Source organism: Amaranthus tricolor, chromosome 3 (genome assembly GCF_026212465.1).
Source record: "Amaranthus tricolor cultivar Red isolate AtriRed21 chromosome 3, ASM2621246v1, whole genome shotgun sequence".
NCBI lineage: Eukaryota > Viridiplantae > Streptophyta > Magnoliopsida > Caryophyllales > Amaranthaceae > Amaranthus > Amaranthus tricolor.
The window spans coordinates 27543021-27558806 of NC_080049.1; the positions used below are offsets into that span (position 1 = coordinate 27543021).

Consider the following 15786-nt stretch of genomic DNA (forward strand, 5'->3'; position numbering starts at 1 on the left):
GTTATCACAGATATTCGCACTTACACTAAAGTTTAAGTGGGATGATGATAAGAAGATGCTTGTTATCCAATTGAAGACCACGAGGAATGGAGTGCCTATTGTAAGGTACAATCTCATAAATTGACTTCAGCTAAATATTTGCTAGTAATGTTCTTAATTAGTTTCAATTTCATATCATCTATTAAAATTCTCCACCTTATTTTCAGTCTTTGCTTGTTTTTGCCTTTTGTATTATTTTCGGCCCTTGATTTTTATATTAATTTCAGTGCTTGTGATACTTTTTATAGTAAATAAATAGAAGTATAAATAACTTGTATTTTTTATCTTTATAATATTCATCTAGTAATTTTTTTAAATAGGTCAATCCCGTGGGTTTTGCTTATAAAAATAAAAATATTGATCATTGGGATGAAATATGCACACTATTTGCCATGGATAGAGCTACGGGTCAAGAAGCTGAGCAACATGAAGAATCTATGGCAGCTATGGAGAAAGAAAATGAAACTTGTAGTGTGTCTGAGGTAAACTCTGCATCATCTAACAAGAGGTCAAAGAAAGATTCTATCGTGGATGCTATTTCTAGATTTACAGAGTCGTTTGAAAACTATCTACAATCAAACAAACTTCCACCTAAGCCCGATTCCAAAGAGGTTTATGATGTTGTTTCAAAGGTTGTCGGACTAGATCGACATGAAGTCTTGAAGGCAACAAAGCTGTTTTTGAAGGATACAGAAGAGTTTGTTATGTTAAAGGGACTACAGAAAATGAGAAAATTGACAGGGTGTTACTATGTCTTAACTCTTGAGTAGTTTTTTTAGATTTTATTTTTGTTTATATGGACAGTTTGGATGTGTTTAGAGTAGTATTAACTAAATTTTTCCAAAAAAGATTTTGAACCATTATGTTTGATTAAATGTTACTATTGAATTCAAGAATTGTAATTCTTCATTTTTGCCAAACAATGTTAGAATTTGAAACTTAGAAATTGAAAATCTCATTGATTCCAAATAAATTTTAGGATTTGTAATTATGAAATTATAAATTCTAAGATTTTCCAAACAATAAATTTGAAATTGAAATTCAAAATTGAATTCTAAGTTTTCAATTTAATTATTGGTTTCCAAACGCTACCTTAATATATTTAGAGATGAACTTTTTTCTTAATGGGTGTATTGTTTTTTAAATTGTGGTGTTTAATGATTTGATATACTAGCTAAAATTTACTATAAAAAAACTCATTTTTTGATTTTCAACATTTCCTTTTTCCAGCCAGTTTATACTTTAATAATCAATTCAATACCAATATACTAAAGCCAAACATTTTTCAAAAAAAAAAAAAAATACTAATGCCAAACATTTATGTTTTAAATGTGGTGCTTATATTAATTTGGGAAAATCACGTGTGGTGATCTTTCGCTTTTGGTTAATCTACATGGGGGATAAATAATTTTTTAATTTTGACCATAAATTTCTAACTTTTCCATTTGGTCAATATCATATTAAAGCAAGTTTTGTATGAGACCCGTCTCATCGTGAGATGGGTTTATACAAATAACCCAATTGATTTTTCTTTTTTAAAAAAGCATATTAAGGAAGTTAAAAACAGCATTTTTGTTCATTTTTTTTAAAAAAATATTAGGCCAGCCCATATTAAGCCGTCTCACGATGAAATGGTTTTAATAAATAATTTGTCATTATATTAAGAATTTTGTTAAATATATGTTATTATCATCCATTAGAGTGAATTTTTTTTATAAAAACAAATGCCCATTATCCTTAACGGGTTCATTATTAAAAATATGTTTGAAATGAGTAGTTATTTTAACAAAGAGCTTAATAATTTTTCTACCACATAAAAAATTTAAAAGCTCAGGGTTATCATGTATATTAAAAAAAAAAACGTTTATCTATTATGTGAAAAACTCGAAAATACTGAAACCACATGAAATTTCCCGATTAATTTATTTTCCAACTGAACTATAAGATAATTAATCAAATGGATAGAAGAATGATTAAGACAAGATTCATAATTAAGATGAGTAGGTAGATCACTAATAATATTTTATCACGAGTAAGCTATTAAATGGAGTATTTAAATTATACTTTTGTATAATAACTGAATATTAATCAAACCAGTGAGAAAAAGAGGCCGAAAACCCCTTCCAAAAGTTCATGTAGTGGCTCACCATCGTCAAACATCGATCTTCAAAGCAAAACCGCTGCCTTCCCCTCTCACCACTCTGCATTTTCTCCCAAATTTTGAACCATATTTTTTAAAAAACCTCCAAAATTTTAAAACCCTAATTTTCGAATGATAGACATCTATGTTGTGACATTGGGTAGCATAGGCTACCCACACTTTTTTTTAAAAAAAAATTCAGCAGCTACTGTGCGAGATTGTTTCAGTATGAGACGGATAACCCAATAAGTTCAAAAATAATTTTTCTCAACATGTGGTTAATATTTGATCTTTTTAAGATCATAATTAACATCTATAAGGTCAAAATTAATTTTTCATTGATCATTTTAACTTCTAAAACCGATTATTTTAAGATCAAAATTGAAAATTTTCATAACGAAGCAACTATAAACTCTTGATCATTTACAAAAAGCATTTATTTAATAGATCATTTTAAGGTTTGAATTGATCACTTTTAGATCAAACTTTAAATTTTAATATTAGACCGTCTCGGCCAAGTTTTCGTGAAAAAAATTACACTAATTCTTAAATGAGACGGTCTCACGATGGGACCTTCTTTAGTGGGCCGGCCAAATATACACTATTTGTCTTAAAGTGATTACTTAAAATATTAAAGTGATCACCTACAATCTTAAAGTGATTATATGGACCCGTCTCATGATAAAACGTTCTCCTACAACACCACTCGAAAAAATTAATATTCCTTTAAAAAAAACTTTACATAAATAAGTTACATAAATCAGTTTTTCTCTCTCTTTCCCTTTCATCTCCATTTTCAAATTTCATCTCAAATTCTCAATACTCCTAGTCTCCCACCGGACCACCAGCTGCGACTGACTCCTCCGCTGACTCGCCACTGCCTTCCGACTGTAATTCCGGCCGCCTCTTTAGCTTTCGTCTTGCGTGCCGGCTGTCGCCTGCGCCTACCGTCCACAGTCCACCGGACCACCATTCTTTGGTTTTAATTGTAAGTTTCGTCTTAACAAAATCTTAATTTACGAATGCAAACCTTGATCTCTCTGATTTTCAACATCTCTTTTCCCCAATTTTCGAACCCTAGTACTCTATATAATCCAAATTATAGCCGTTTTTTCGCTTTTTTTTTTATTACTTCTACGAATTAAAGAGGGCGCTGCTCCCGCCTTTAGAAATTGACTGAAGAGAGAAATAGGCACAAGTAGCTAAAGAGTGGTATTGGACGATGCCGTCAATGGCTAATCCACATTCTAGACATCCCAACGGCAATCTTTCAAATGCTGATCCCAGGTTATTCTTCTTCTTCTTCTTCTTCTTCTTCTTCTTCTTCTTCTTCTTCTTCTTCTTCTTCTTCTGCTTTTTTTGACTCTTATTACTCTTGTGCTTGTTTTATTAGTTACCAAATTTTAAAATTTGCAGGAGGCAAAAGTTACTGCAGCAGAGAAAATCTCTTCCCATTGCTACTGGTACGCTTCTTTCCTCTTCTGTTTTCTCCACTATTACTACTTATATTATTGAGCAGACAATGAAAATTCAACTCTGATTAAATGTAAAGATACTCGAGCTAGGATTTGATATGGAATTTATTTGATTTGTTTTTATAGTTGAAAAACGGCTGGTTGAGGAGGTTCGCAATCATCATATTTTAATTATTGTTGGGGAAACTGGAAGTGGCAAAACTACCCGTAAGTTTTTACTTTTCTTTTTTCTAGTTCATGATTTTAGTGGTGTAAAAAGAAGAAATTTGTGAAAAAAAGGTATATTCTATATTGTAGCAACATACTTTTGTAAAACGCATAAATTTTAAAAGAATTCCACAGAATAACATTGTAATGTTGTACTTAAAAGCTACAATAATATTAATCGGTTAAAAACGTTTAATTGGTCATTAAGTTATGAAATATCTTAGCCATATTCTATATGGTAGCAACATATTTTTATGAAACGCTAGTGGTATCAAATCTTAACTAAAATCTCTTGTGGCAAAAGAAGACAAGGGCAAATAAGATATTTAACACTTAACAGTCAATTAAACGTTTTTAGCCCATTAATGTTATTGTAGCTTTAAGTACAATATTGCACTGCTATTTTGTGGAATTTTTTTAAAAGATTTGTTGCCACTAGTGTTTCCTAAAAGTATGTTGTAACCATATAGAATATCCAAAAAAAAGAGCCTCTTTTTGCTAATTCGCCTACTTGATGTTGCTTTTCCTGATTTTAAACATCTAAATTCCCAAGAGACTAATACTAGTGCTCTGATAATAATCCATGATTCCCAATCTAATGCCATAAAAAATTTATCTTGCACTATGCTGACCACGTTGGCCCGTTCTTTTTATGGCAAAACAGCCAAATAGAAGTGTTGAGAATTTTGGCGCTTTGTATAACTGGTGACATTTTCAACGGTTACCAGCAACATTCTCAATGGCTAAGGGTGACATTCTCAATGGTTACCTATGACATTCTCAACGATTTTGTTTTATAACGCCTAGTGATATACTAGTCTTGATAGGTGGGGAGAAGTGAAGAGGAGTAGTCAGCAGAGGTTGGAGGAGTGTAGCCGTAGGAAGAGGCGCTATTAGAAGAGGATGATCAACAATAGGAGGAGGAGGGAAAAGGCAAGATTTGGCATACCTAGGTTCATACTTTATAGGTTGTAAATGGAGAGGGAAACCAATCGTGAAGAATATCATGAACAAAAGCAAGAGCAAGAGCAAGACCACAAGTGATGAGAGCAAGGGAGAGGGGAGGAAATGTTATGGAGATCAATTTCAATTAGGGAAGAAATGGAGATGAAAGCTAGAGTTTCTTTAGTAAGAAAAAGTTCTACCGGAGCGAAGGAGGGAAATGCTTTCACTAGTGTTCAAATTCTCAACTATTTTGCTTTGATTAAAAAGTGGTAAGAACCTTAGTGGTATTCAGCTGTGATGCGAATAAATACAAACTAAATCGGATCCTTTGTGGACTGTCTTTTGGGAAATAAAAAGTTTATGACATGATTGTGCCAACTATGGGTAATTGGAGCATTTTTTTGGGAGAACCTTTTGATTGATATGTTTAAGCAATTGTGTCTAGTATTTTTAGTTGTGTGTACCTTAATGTTTGTTATTTTTAAATTCAAAAAATATTCTCTACAGAATTACCCCAATTTTTGTTCCAAGCCGGCTTTTGTCGTGATGGAAAAATGGTTGGAGTTACCCAACCTAGGCGTGTTGCGGCTGTTACCGTGGCAAAAAGGGTAGCTGAGGAGTGTGGTGTGCAATTAGGACAAAAGGTTGGATATTCAGTTAGATTTGATGATGTGACTTCTAGATCAACGAGAATCAAGTACATGACAGATGGATTATTATTGAGGTACTCCTCTTTTTCTTAATGAATTTATGTGGTCTTTGCATGCTGTTTTTCCACGGAGGAGAAAGGATGACTTTTTTGCATTTACTAGTTCTTCCTATATCACCATGAGAGAATATGGTTGTTAGTTGGGTTGTGTTTATGTGCGTATATGAGAAAGACAATATTTTAATTGTTTTCGTCTATTTTTAATTAAGCTTTTGACCATATTGGAGAATGCTATCAAATGTCTCGCTATCTTGTCCCTGCTTCCTCTTTGTCTTTGTTTACCTTTCCTCTCTCCTAGCTATCAAAAGTCTTAGCATACCATTACAGCATTACTAATACCTTCATTGAGCTGTCTTTTTAAGGCTGTCATAATTATTACGAACTTGCTGGTTATCGCATTAGTTAAAATTTTGACAAATAATGATGCACTAATATGTATAGTCGTGAATAACATAGAATTAGCAGTTTCTTTTTTTGAATAGTATAATGGAGGGAGTAGTATGCTATAGGAGCGTCAGAGCGTGTATAGAAAGAAATATTAAGTGAATTATTTATTTATTTATTTGTAAATGAGAGATAAAAGAACTGTTAGGGGCCTGTTAAATTATATCTATGCCATATTCTTCACATGTTGAACCATGTTAAAACTTAACATAAGACACCGAGAATTCATTACAGATAGAGTTTGTCTCAATGGCTCTAACTTGCAAAATATATCAAAATTATCTTCTAGTACTTACCAGAGATTAAAATGAAGACACATAGCTTTTCAGGTGATTAAGATAAATTTCTTTGTGTAGCTTAGCATCAAGGTGTTGGTTCTTTATTCGTCACATCCTCACATATTCACATCTTTAAGACTGCTTCGAATGGGGACACTCTGGTATATAATACAAGTTTGTTTTCCAGAATTGTCATTGAAGTTGATGATTTGATCCCTGCTTGCATTTAGGGAAGCTTTACTGGACCCTTACCTATCCAAATATTCAGTTATCGTTGTCGATGAAGCTCATGAAAGAACTGTCCACACTGATGTGCTACTGGGCTTGCTTAAGAGTGTCCAAAAAGCTAGATGTCAAACTTCTGATGAGGTAGTTGGTGGAGCAAAGACTAATTATGACATAAAATTGGATAATGTCGATGGAACTCAGATGACGAGCCCATTAAAACAATGTCAGCGTGATAAACTCCCTCCTCTACGGCTGATAATCATGTCTGCCAGTTTAGACGCACGTATTTTCTCCGAGTATTTTGGTGGTGCAAGAGCTGTTCATGTCCAGGGAAGACAGTTTCCTGTAGATATATTTTATACACTGTATGCTGAGACAGATTACATTGATGCAGCAATGGTGACAATATTTCAGGTAAAGAAAGGGGGGTGCAATATCAAGTTATATTATTGATTCTGATTGTACTGTTGAGAAATTATGAAGTCCGAAATATGTTAACTGATTGTCATGTAAGTGGATCCATGCTTATCTAGACGTGTGCTTGTTTTATAATGTTAACTGTCATGACAGAAGCTTGATAGTACATGTCAAGTATAATTAATATGAATTCTATTTCGATTTAAAACTTGGGGTGATGCATGATAATACGAGGGGCATGCCTATTAATATTTTTCTTTTGTTTCTTTAGATATGCTTGTTGTGACATCTGCTGTTTTTCTTATATTGAAAAGTCTATATGTCCTAATTTATGCAGCTGTTGTCGGATTAAGAATTGCTTTAGCTGCCTTTATGGCAGATCATTCTATCGTACTTTGAAATAACTCTTAGCTGCCTTTCTAGTTGATGCATTCTACTTATTTATCAACACTTGAGAATGTAAACCCCATTTGGTGCTCTTTCTTTCTTGCTACACATTATCTTATGAATATATTTTTTATATTTTTTTGCTTTTGTAGATTCATTTAGAGGAGGCTCCTGGTGATATACTTGTATTTTTGACTGGTCAAGAAGAGATTGAATCAGTAGAGGGACTTGTAAGAGACAAATTGCCACAATTACCTGAAGTTAATCGAAATATTGTAACTGTTTCTATTTATGCATCTCTTCCCTCCGAACAACAAATGAAAGCTTTCATGCCTGCACCCAGTGGATTTCGTAAGGTACACTATGTTTTCTCCCAGACTTTCACAAGGACTTTGCTTTGAATAGATGTGTGACAGCACGAGTTAAACATGAATATTTTCTCACAATGATTTTCCCGTTATGTTTAGATATTTGTTTGTTGCAATTTGTAACTTCTTTCGTAAACTATTTAGAGCATATAAGGAACTTGTAACCAAAGTTGGTCTAAAGCACGTTGTTTGCCTGCGATGCTCTAAAATTCATGAAGTTTTGCTAAGTTTGTTTGTAACAGCTAAGCTTTTATAATGCTGGGTATTTATCAAGTTTAAATAAGACTATATAGTAGGTACTGTTGTTTGGTCACTGGTGCATGTGTAGTCAAAATCTATTCATGGAAATTATGTCAGTGGAACATTACATGTACCGCAATACAAGTGTTTTCATTTCTTGCCTCTTTCATCTTATGGTTTTTCATACTTCTCTTTTCCCCTTTATTTTCATGCCTGTGCAAAGCACTAATGATACTTAATTGCTGTAGGGTCATTTAGTTTGGCTGCAAATTTTACATGAAATTTTTACTTCATATGTAGACCATACCAGCCTACATAAATTGTTTGAAGGATTGAATAATGTAGTGGTGCTGTGTGTTGTATGCATTTTTGCCTCTTTAATACTTGTGCAATACCACTCCATTATGTTATATGTAATAGTACATATAAACCTTGCGTTGAAACTATGAATCTAATTTTTGACCCAGGTAATACTGGCAACAAACATTGCTGAGACATCGGTGACAATACCAGGAATTAAATATGTTATAGACCCTGGAGTGGTGAAAGCCCGTAATTTTAATCCACGTACAGGAATAGAATCGTTAAACATTATTCCTACTTCAAAAGCACAGGCTCTTCAGAGGAGGTTAGGACACCTTTGTTTTATTTGGTTGAAATGTGTTCAAAAAATACATTGTTCCTGATAGTTTTTGTCTTGGTCAAGCATTTACTTTGGTTTTTGACATCATGGAATTATGCTTTTGGTACCATCAGTCTAAGATTATTGCTTCAAAATCCTAATGTCTTTACCCTCTAGATGAATTGCAAATGATAATTTTCGTAAACTTTCTTTATCAATTATCGGTTAGTCACTGTTGGGCCCATATTTTTGTTTACCACAACCACCAGTACTTCGAATATAAAGACTGTAGGGACAGCTAACACTGTTGTATCTTGGGCCAGGCCATACTCAACTCATTGTCTCCCCTGCCTGACAAATCTGTTTCTGGCCTTGTCATCTGTTTGACAACATTGAGTCGCCACTGTAGTGATAGAAGAATAAAGTACAAAGACACATGTAAAGGAGATTATAAAGTGAATAAGCTTTTCAAATGGAGCTTAAAACTCGATACAAATATGTGAATCTTGCATCTGGCATTCAATAGAAGCCTTATCTTAAAATGTGTCATTTTTTTTATCCTTCTGATCATAATGTCATCAGATGTACTATTCTATCAGTAGTTTGTAGTGAAAAAACTATAAATTGGTGCGAGTTGTACATTTTGACCTAATTTAACTAAACTAGGTAATAATGTGCTACCCTGTACCGATTCTCTACCAGCATGTTAGGTGTTATGAACTGAGTTAGCTACGAAACTCGATGAGAGAAAATTTCTGGATAGATTTGTAGAATTAGGAAATAGAATATACTTTTTTTATATAAAATAAAACAGAATGTTTATGAAAGAAATGATAATATGTATGGACGATGGAAATAGCTACATAGGTAAGAGTATTTCGAGCATACTCGAATCTCCCAATGTGTAGAACATTTTCCAAAAGCACGATAAACTCCACTCCTCTTGAGCTTATATACTAATCATAGTATGCTAATTGAATTTATTTACTGCCTAACTAACATAATATGTTCCCTTATATTTTTGCCATGCTCTTCTTTTGCTAGAGTTACATAATTGTCATCTTGGATTGTCAAATGTAAGTGTATGGCGTGGGAGTCCATATGTTGTGCATAACATTAGGCAACACTAGATCATACCTCACTAATTATGAAATATCTTAAAAATTGCTTTCATCCCTAATTCTATGAGCTTTCATTAGAGATTATTATTGCATCTTCTATTCAGGATGCTATCCTTGATACTACCTATATTAGTTGGTTAGACTCAAAATTGAGTTAGTTCAGACTTGATTTTGGATCATGAGTATGACATTGGAACTTTTTAGTTTTCCCCTTACATGGATAGGTTAGAGTATTTGAGGTTATTATTTAGAGTGAAGGTATTTACCTTTATTTTCTATGATGTATGTCTTATAACTCTTTAGTACTACCCAATTTCATTATGTTTGAAGTGTAGGTATGTGTCTCGTATAGGTGAGAGTGCTTTTTCTTGTCTTATGCTGGTTTCTATATCATAGTGTTGTGCTGGATGAGGAGTGGGGAGGGTGATTTGCCTTGGTTTATTGGTTATGATAATGAAGTGACCTCTTTTGTATTTTCAGCAACTAATGGTCTTGTTTGTTTTCTGTCCAGTGTTGACTCATGAATCCCGATTGGTTTGATCGATCCCAATCGAGATTCCTTTGCAGATCAGTTTGCCATAACTCATAATTCAAATCGGAAAAAACATTGATCTAAAAATGTGAGGGTTGATACAAAGAGGATAGAGGGTTTTTTTTCATTATTGAAGTTACTGCTGCGTAGATCTACAATTGAAGCTTCCTTCATGTATTTTTCTTTTAGGGTAAAAGTTTTTGGTTAGTGTTTGAAATGAAGAAGATGATATGTATTTTCTTTGAACTGAGGGGCTTTTTTCAGTGTTTGAAACGAAGTGGAAGGGGAAATGTTAAAGTTTTTTAAATGATAAGAAAAAGAAAGATTATTGATTTTGAAACGATGAAGAAGACGCTAAACTGTTTCTACTTTCACATGGGTCCCAAAGAGCAATAAATGAAAAGCTGGCCTGTACTTTTTTCTTTTCTTTTTACTTTTTTCTTCTCTTTTTAGTTGCTTCATCCTTTTATACAGTATATAGGAGTACTAGACAACTATTTTCTTTTCCTTTTATACAGTATATAGGATTACTAGAAAACTAGTCCGTTGTTTATTGATTTTTTTACTAACTAGTTTGAAATGTTCAATAAAATATTATAGAAATAACTAGCGAAATGGATGAATGAATTTTGAACCTAAAAATTAACCTAGCAAACAACAAATTTCCCACTTAACGAATTGCGTAAGATGACTAAAATGAACCTCGAATTGTGTGACAGTCTTTGTCACTAGCTTTTTCATTGTTTTATACTACTGCTAAGTCTGCTATCCCAATAAGCTAGCCCCATAGTGACAAAGTTTCTTTTTAATGGTGTAGATTAAAGTGCATGTAGATAGGGCAATGTAAAATTGAAGAAGAGAGATCGAGAAGTAAACGGCGTGACGTCCTTTAAAATTAGTAAAAGGAGAAAAATTATAGGTAGATCTATGTATAGTAACTAGAGAAAACTTGAGCTGAAAGTAGTATATTGGTCTTAAGCAGATTAATTTCGTTGTAATGTTTTTCTTTAATTTGTTCTTTGGCAACCGGGGTGTAAGGATTCTCTTAGACCCTTGGTTGTGAATGTGTTACACACAGAGTAACTTGTTATTGAGCATCTTCTAAGCATTTTAGTCTCTTATTTTTAGTTATCTACATGGATATTGTAAAATGTTAATACACTTTTCTGAAGGACAAATTAGTGCTCAACTGTTATCTAAGTAGTGGATATATATTATTTTCCAGTGGGCGTGCAGGACGTGAAGGACCTGGAAAGTGTTTCCGCCTCTACACAGAGAATGAATTTGAGAAACTTGCAGACTCCACTATGCCAGAAATTAAGCGTTGCAATCTCTCAAATGTCATTTTACAGCTCAAAGCTCTTGGTGTTGATGATATTATTGGCTTTGACTTCATGGAAAAGCCTTCACGGTAAGGATTGAAAGTTACTATGACTTCTATCAGCAATCAATTTGCATTATTAATTTGTACATGTTTTTAGTTTACATGTTCACTCACTTACATGAGTTTCCTAGTGTTTGAAATTATGAAAGTTTTGCTATTATTTCACATTTAAGTTTTCTAATGTGTATAACTTATTAACTCATTTGTATGTGTGTAAGGAGTAATAGGATTCATTTATCGTGCTTGAAATTTTGTAAGGAGTATTGGATTTATGTCAGTTTTCTTACATGCATGGAGTTTCCTGGCGCGTAAATTAATGAAAGTTCTGCTATAACCTGACATTCAAATATTTTAGTATAACTTATTAACTCATTTATATGTTTGCAAGGAGTAATAGGATTCATTTAACTGTGCTTAGATCGTTAAAACATCATTTTGGACCTTCTTTCCGTTATTAAATCATGAAAAAGTGAAATAGTATGACTTTGTACTTCGTCAGTTTTTTTGCTGACCTGTGAACCCAGCTTTAGGCTGGTTGGAATTTAGAAGAGGCTTTCATATTTTCCATTTAGCTAGGTCAACAGAAGCTGAAGGTGGATCCAATTTACTTTTCTTAAGAGATACCTTTTTGTTTATTTGAGAAAGACGTAATTGATGATAGAACTTGGGTGATAATAAACTATAATTAATAGATTTTTGTGTCTATTCATCTCGCCTTTCATTTCTTTGTTTGTTATTACTTATTTAACTTTGCTCTTTTTGTGCGATAAATTTCACTGATATAAAATATTTTGGAATAAGTTAAAAAAATAATTTTTATTTTAGGTGTTATATTTATTTTTATTTAAGCTCACTTTAGTTGTTATAATAAACTCAATGTATGTAATTTTTTCTTAATGTTAAGTGTGATGTGATAAGTTGTATGCACATGAACATATTCTCTCTTAGTATTTGGATTAAATATATTTGATTTGATGGCATTCAAACCCTTGAAAATATTATCTATTCTTGATGAAGCTAAAGAATTATTGTTCATTAGTTTTAGACTATAATTGGCTATATTAAAATAGCTCATTAAATTATATGCACTTTTTATATATGTGAAGTTGCTGAAGATGTTTTCTACTAAGTGTCTGGTTTACATCCAATTTGCCGACTGCCTAGGTGGGAGCCACTCTATGACATTGATGGTAAAAGAATGTTGTATTCATTTATTGAGAATCAAATTCACATGGCATGCTTAGGTTGGTTTGGTGTCTGCTTTGGTGTTAGAAGAGTGTGGGCTTTTGGCTGGTGTGGTTTCTGCTTAAACACTAGAAGAGTGTGAATGTGGGTGGTTGGATCTATTTAAAACATTAATGGTTGTATTTTTTAGATTGTGAATTTGATATGTTTGCAATATAGTCCATTGCCTTTCATCTTCCCTTTTGTAAGTTTCTGGCCAGTCTGTTCCATCTTATATGCCTCTTGAGTTTTCTGCGGTGTTCATTTTCTAAATGTGGTCATTCGTTGGTTACATACTACTAAAACTTGTGTAATATGTACTCCTAAGATTGTACTTTTGTTGTGTAGAACTATCCTACAATAAATTTTTTACATTGTTAGAGGTCGGAACCCCTTGACAACCAATTTTTTTTGTATGATATGGAATGGAGAGAGGGATTTGTTAACTTACCGAGTGTTTTGGTTTTTGGTGATGTTTTGAAATTCTGGCAGGATGGCAATCGTGAAGTCTCTGGAAGAATTATTCTTGCTTGGTGCTCTAACAGAGGATTATAAGCTTTCCGACCCTATAGGTCAACAGATGGCTAGACTTCCATTAGACCCAATTTATTCCAAGGCTCTCATTTTATCTAGTCAATTCAACTGTTTGGAGGAAATGTTGATTACTATCGCGATGCTTTCTGTTGAATCAATTTTTTACATGCCACGTGAAAAGCAAGAAGAGGTGCAAATGTTATAATTTTACAGTTCAAATGGTTTTTTATAGCTTTTATATTATTAGAGTGCAACAGTAAATAACTCTTAAGTGGGCTATATATTGTTTTTCTGGGAGGGGTTGATTGAGTACAACACTGTGAATAGCTCTGGAAGTGTGGGTATTGGGGAGAGGGTTGTTGGGTGTCCTAATCTTCTGAATTCTGGCTTTTTCAGCTGCCTGTACAAGCCATGAACTTAAGTTATTGTGATGTGTATCTCATATTTTTGCTTTGATACAGAGGTTTGAGGATAACTCTCGACAACACCATGCATTAATATTTTTTAAAAATATACACAAATACTGTCTTGACCTTGTGTAGTTTTGCTTCTGTGAGATTATTAGTACATCATCCTAAGTCTTTAATTTTGGAGGGGTTATAGACTATTGAATAAATATAATTCAAATTGTGTAGATCTTCAGAAGTTGTTTTAATTAGATTATTGGAAGATAAAGTTAGAACAGGTCCTATGTATTGTTAATGGTATTTTCTTGGTATTGTTTTACTTTTTTCACTTTAATGAACTAATGTTATGCTATTTCTTCGTATGGCCAGGCAAGGACTGCAATAAAAAGATTTTCAAGTTCTGAAGGGGACCACATAACCTTGATTAGTGTGTATAGATCATGCAATGAGTTTTTGGAGAGTGGAAATGCAAATTGTAGCAAGGAGAAAACTCTCAAAAATATGAAGAAATGGTGCAAAGAAAACTTTATAAATGGTCGTTCACTGAGACATGCTCGCGATGTGCACTAGTATGGCTCTTCTCTGACAAACCTTTGATGGTAGACATAAGATACATGAGTTCATTTATCTCAAAATGGGGTAACTCTATAGTGGTTGGCTCTTTAAGCAACCACCACAATCATCTAATCTTAACCATTAGTTATTTGACTAATAGAAAAATGATTAAATTACGAATAAAGTATTAAAAAAATCAAATGACTTCTAAAAGGTTTTTATATTTTGACACAAATTAGTAAATAATTTTTAACCCCCGTAGTCCCAAACTTCATATTAATATTTTATGAACTTTTATTTCATCAATTTTATTTTAGTGGTTGGCTTTGGAAGTCAACCACTATAGAACCTCAAAATGATTTGTGTTTGATTGATTGTAAAATGCTTTTTTATGGCTATAGAACTTGCAGAAATATTGACCTCTCTATATCTAGTTTATTGCGAGATCTACAAAAGGATGTTACAATATGATTTGTGAACTTACCGCACTAGGATCACCGAGTGTGAATCCTGTTATATTTCATCTTGAAAGATCATAATTGTTTGGCCTTGGTTAACTGCAGAATGCTGAAGATTCCGTAACTTGTAATAAGTCACATGTTGTTATGGCTTTTAAAACGTGCTGTGTTTTACTTTTGCAGCCAAATTCGAGGACATGTTGAACAAATGGGTCTTCGTATAGCTTCATGTGGAGACGACATGCTTCTATTTAGGAGATGCCTTGCAGCTTCCTTTTTCCTCAATGCTGCTTTGAGACAGCCTGATGGTACATATAGGTACATTTCTCTGCAAGTTTATATCTCCTAATATTGAACATGAAGTAATCTTTAAAAATGTCCATCTTTTTCATATAGTGGATGGCCATTGGAATTGACATATTAGTTTGTGTAGCCGACTTCAATCCTATGGGATTAAGGCTCTGGCATTGGTGTTGATGTTATTGTTGTTGTTGTCTCCTCCTATACTGGGTTTACTAATATAGTTCTGTTTAACATTACTGAATGTTGGTATCTTTGCATATTGTTGTTTTGAATATAGGGCTTTGGCAAGCAATCAGATTGTGCAAATCCACCCTAGTTCTGTTTTGTTTCGGGCAAAACCAGACTGCATAATATTCAATGAACTGGTCAGAACTAATCAGAACTATATCCGCAACGTTACTAGAATTGATCCCATGTGGTTAACAGAGTTGGCTCCTCATTTCTATGCATCAAAAGATTAGCATATCATGTAAGCTTCAAGAAGAAATAGCTATGACCGAAGGTTCTTAGAATCGGAATTCTACTTAGGAGCAAAACATACTCGTTGGACGTAAAGTCGGATCTTGTAGGATCGTATGATCCTACAAATTTTGTAGAAATAGAAGTTGCTTGTTTTGATTTTCTATTTTTTAATATATAAGGACACTTATTTATTTATATTATATAAAATTGGTATAGTTTATGGTCTTCTCTTTTCTTTTTGAAATGAAAATATAGATGTAAACTTTGCAATATTTATGTATTGGTCTACCTACTATAAAAAACAGAA

The 15786-nt window shown here is 33.1% G+C and overlaps 1 protein-coding gene across 3 annotated transcripts; it reads left to right on the forward strand.

The window, feature by feature from the left end:
- The first annotated feature begins 2943 nt into the window (after positions 1 to 2943).
- Positions 2944 to 15672, forward strand: LOC130809366 (pre-mRNA-splicing factor ATP-dependent RNA helicase DEAH10). Of its 3 annotated transcripts, none has more exons than XM_057675116.1 (13): positions 2944 to 3167; positions 3327 to 3466; positions 3596 to 3642; positions 3781 to 3861; positions 5314 to 5530; positions 6468 to 6879; positions 7422 to 7625; positions 8345 to 8505; positions 11378 to 11563; positions 13253 to 13484; positions 14071 to 14270; positions 14898 to 15032; positions 15295 to 15672. In XM_057675116.1, the coding sequence occupies exons 2-13, from the start codon at positions 3402 to 3404 to the stop codon at positions 15476 to 15478; spliced, it is 2124 nt and encodes a 707-aa protein (XP_057531099.1). In that variant the 5' UTR covers positions 2944 to 3167; positions 3327 to 3401; the 3' UTR covers positions 15479 to 15672. The 3 variants fall into 3 exon arrangements, with proteins under 3 accessions (XP_057531099.1, XP_057531098.1, XP_057531100.1); XM_057675115.1 differs by having other exon boundaries at positions 3349 to 3466; XM_057675117.1 differs by lacking the exon at positions 3327 to 3466.
- The last annotated feature ends 114 nt before the right edge of the window (positions 15673 to 15786 follow it).

Bases quoted from the DNA above. Each gene is read 5' to 3' on its own strand.
- LOC130809366 (XM_057675116.1), top strand. From the start codon at position 3,402: ATGCCGTCAATGGCTAATCCACATTCTAGACATCCCAACGGCAATCTT. The intron at 3,467-3,595 runs GTTATTCTTCTT...TAAAATTTGCAG, and splicing joins CTTTCAAATGCTGATCCCAG to GAGGCAAAAGTTACTGCAGC. The intron at 11,564-13,252 runs GTAAGGATTGAA...AAATTCTGGCAG, and splicing joins TTCATGGAAAAGCCTTCACG to GATGGCAATCGTGAAGTCTC.